Below are 4033 nucleotides of genomic sequence, written 5' to 3' on the forward strand. Positions count from 1 at the left end.
CTCCTCCCCCAGACTACCATCCCTCCATCCCCAGACTACCATCCATCCCTCCCCCAGACTACCATCCATCCCTCCCCCCAGACTACCATCCATCCCTCCCCCAGACTACCATCCATCCATCCCCCAGACTACCATCCATCCCCCATCATCCTCATCCATCCTCTACTCCTCTACCATGTCTTGCATTCTTCCTCTCTTCCTCTCCTTCTTTCCCTTACTCTGTGTTTCCTTGTGTTCCTCCACTTCTGGTTCTTCATTAAAGCTTCCCAACTTTCTGGTCGCCTAGTGACACTCCCCTGTACAACCTGGAGCCCTGCGAGCCGCTGCCCTTTGACGTGGCACGCTTCCGAGGCCTCACCGCTTCCCTGCTCCTCGACCTCACCTATCTCACCTCCATCCACGAGGACGCTGGGAAGCTGAGCACCCGGCGTCACGAGAAGAGACACCGTAGCAGCGGAGGTCACGATACAACGACGACGACCGCCACGACAAACGACGACATCAACAACAAACCTAGTGACACAGAGCAGAGCCACCAACACAGGGTCTCCCCAGACCCCAAGGACACAACAACAACGGGGACCGTCACCACGACGACAACCTCTGATCTGAGAGTGTCACACAGCCTGGACGAGGTCAAAGCCCACTCGGTGCCCAACTCAAAATCAGAGAGCGAGATCTCCTCCTGCGCCTTGGACACCCTACACCAGGGTGGAGGAGGACCAGAGACCCTCTCCCCTGCTCCTCAGACCCCCCAGGAGGGTAACAGGAGGAAGGGCCATGAGGGCCGGGGCCATGATGGTTCTCCCTCCTCAGGGCCAGTCAGTCTGAGATCCATGCGGTGCAGCTGTCCTACCTCTACCTGGGGGCCATGAAGGCCCTCAGCACCCTGCTCTCCTGCTCCAAGTATGTTGAGCTGCTGCTCATACCCAAGGTTAGTAATCTTTCATCAGGGTTGTGGGTTCGAATCCCAAATGTCTCTGGCCCCAAGTATACTGTAAATGTGTTTAGTCAATCAAAATGTCTGCTATTGGCACCACTCTGTAATAGGTCCAGGTTCAATCAAAGTGTCTGCTAACGGCCCACTCTGTAATAGGTCCAGGTTCAATCAAAACGTCTGCTAACGGCCCACTCTGTAATAGGTCCAGGTTCAATCAAAACGTCTGCTAACGGCCCACTCTGTAATAGGTCCAGGTTCAATCAAAACGTCTGCTAACGGCCCACTCTGTAATAGGTCCAGGTTCAATCAAAACGTCTGCTAACGGCCCACTCTGTAATAGGTCCAGGTTCAATCAAAACGTCTGCTAACGGCCCACTCTGTAATAGGTCCAGGTTCAATCAAAACGTCTGCTAACGGCCCACTCTGTAATAGGTCCAGGTTCAATCAAAACGTCTGCTAACGGCCCACTCTGTAATAGGTCCAGGTTCAGCCGGAGCCTGCTCCCAGTGGACACAATGCAGACCTGAACGCCGGGTCCACCCCTAGTGGCGCAGCGCCCTCACCCGTGTGCCAGGAGGAAGTTGAGATGAGGGCGGCACTGCAGTTCCTGATGCGTCACATGGTCAAGCGGGCCGTGATGAGGTCACCCATCAAGCGGGCGTTGGGATTGGCGGATTTGGAGAGGGCTCAGGCCATGATCTATAAATTGGTGGTCAGCGGGCTGCTGGACGAACACTGCAGTGGGGGCAAGGCCAGACCTGGTGAGTAACACTGAGAAAAATAACATGTTGTTTGTTAGGGAAGGCTTTTCCATCTCTGGCCCTGGACTGGGGTATTCCTGGGGTATTCCTGGGGTATTCCTGGGGTCTTCCTGGGGTCTTCCTGTGGTCTAAACATATATTAATGTGGTTGACTACACATCCAGGATTACAAGCTAGCTAGCTATTTACCTTGAAGGCTTCTCAGACGATCTGATGTTGTAACGTGTCAAGAAATATAAAGAGAAAAAAACTCTGTGCTAAACCTGTTGTAACCCTGTTCTAACTCTGTTGTAACCCTGTTCTAACTCTGTTGTAACCCTGTTCTAACCCTGTTCTAACTCTGTTGTAACTCTGTTGTAACTCTGTTGTAACTCTGTTGTAACTCTGTTGTAACTCTGTTCTAACTCTGTTGTAACCCTGTTCTAACTCTGTTGTAACTCTGTTGTAACTCTGTTGTAACTCTGTTGTAACTCTGTTCTAACTCTGTTCTAACTTTGTTCTCTCTTCTAACTCTGTTCTAACTCTGTACCAACTGTGTTCTTTGTTCTAACTCTAACTCTGTTGTACTCTGTTCTAACTCTGTTCTATGTTCTAACTGTTCTAACTCTAACTATGTACTAACTGTTCTATGTTCTAATTTTGTTCTAACTATGTTCTATGGTCTAACTCTGTACTTACTCTGTACTACTCGGTTGTAACTCTGTTGTAACCATGTTCTATGTTCTAACTCTGTTCGAACTGTGTTGTAACTCTTGTAATTCTGTACTAACTCTGTACTAACTCTGTACTAACTCTGTTCTATGTTCTAACTCTGTTCTAACTCTGTTCTATGGTCTAACTCTGTTCTAACCCTGTTCTACCTCTTTACTAACTCTGTTCTATGTTCTAACTCTATGCTAACTCTGTTCTAACTCTGTTCTAACTCTGTTCTATGGTCTAACTCTGTTCTAACTCTGTTCTAACCCTGTTCTAACTCTGTTCTATGGTCTAACTCTGTTGTAACTCTGTTCTACCTCTTTACTAACTCTGTTCTATGTTCTAACTCTATGCTAACTCTGTTCTAACTCTGTTGTACCTCTGTTGTACCACTGTTGTACCTCTGTTGTACATCTGTTGTACCTCTGTTCTAACTCTGTTCTAACTCTATTCTATGGTCTAACACTGTTCTATGCTAACTCGGTTCTAACCCTGTTCTAACTCTGTTCTATGATCTAACTCTGTTGTAACCCTGTTGTAACCCTGTTGTAACTCTGTACTAACTCTGTACAACTCTGTTGTAACTCTGTTGTAACTGTTTTATGGCCTAACGCTGTTGTAACTCTGTTGTAACTCTGTTTTATGGTCTAACATTGTTCTAACTCTGTTCTAACTCTCTTGTAACTCTGTACTAACTCTGTTCTATGTACTAACTCTGTACTAACTCTGTACTAACTCTGTTCTATATTCTAACACTGTTCTAACCCTGTTCTAACTCTGTAACTCTGTTCGAACTGTGTTGTAACTCTTGTAATTCTGTACTAACTCTGTACTAACTCTGTTCTATGTTCTAACTCTGTTCTACCTCTGTTCTAACTCAGTTCTACCACTGTTGTATCTCTGTTCTAACTCTGTTCTATGGTCTAACTCTATTCTAACACTGTTCTATGGTCTAACTCTGTTCTAACTCTGTTCTACCTCTACTAACTCTGTTCTATGTTCTAACTCTATGCTAACTCTGTTCTAACTCTGTTCTATGGTCTAACTCTGTTCTAACTCTGTTCTAACCCTGTTCTAACTCTGTTCTATGGTCTAACCCTGTTGTAACTCTGTTGTAACTCTGTTGTAACTCTGTTGTACCTCTGTACTAACTCTATACTAACTCTGTACTACTCTGTTGTAACTCTGTTGTAACACTGTTTTATGACCTAATGCTGTTGTAACCCTGTTGTAACTCTGTTTTATGGTCTAACTCTGTTCTAACTCTGTTGTAACCCTGTACTAACTCTGTACTAACACTGTTCTATGTTCTAACTCTGTACTAACTCTGTACTATATCTGTACTAACTCTGTACTAACTCTGTGCTATGTTCTAACTCTGTTCTAACTCTGTACTAACTCTGTTCTATGTTCTAACTGTACTAACACTGTTCTAACACTGTTCTAACACTGTTCTAACTCTGTTCTAACTCTGTTCTAACTCTGTTACTCTGTTCTCTGTTCTAACTTTGTTCTAATTCTGTTCTAACTCTGTTCTAACTCTGTACTCTGTTCTAACCCTGTACTAACTGTGTTCTATGTTCTAACTCTGTTGTAACTCTGTTGTACTCTGTTCTAACTTTGTTCTATGTTCGAA

The 4033-nt window shown here is 45.1% G+C and overlaps 1 protein-coding gene across 1 annotated transcript; it reads left to right on the plus strand.

The window, feature by feature from the left end:
• Nucleotides 1–262: 262 nt before the first annotated feature.
• On the plus strand, nt 263–1549 carry LOC115183066 (probable E3 ubiquitin-protein ligase HERC1; the record flags this gene model as incomplete). Its single annotated transcript, XM_029744427.1, is given in 2 exon segments — nt 263–934; nt 1419–1549. A coding segment is annotated over 1 exon segment (613 nt), but the record flags the coding sequence as incomplete, so codon positions are not given.
• Between the last annotated feature and the right edge of the window lie 2484 nt (nt 1550–4033).

This window comes from Salmo trutta, unplaced genomic scaffold (genome assembly GCF_901001165.1).
Source record: "Salmo trutta unplaced genomic scaffold, fSalTru1.1, whole genome shotgun sequence".
Lineage (NCBI taxonomy): Eukaryota > Metazoa > Chordata > Actinopteri > Salmoniformes > Salmonidae > Salmo > Salmo trutta.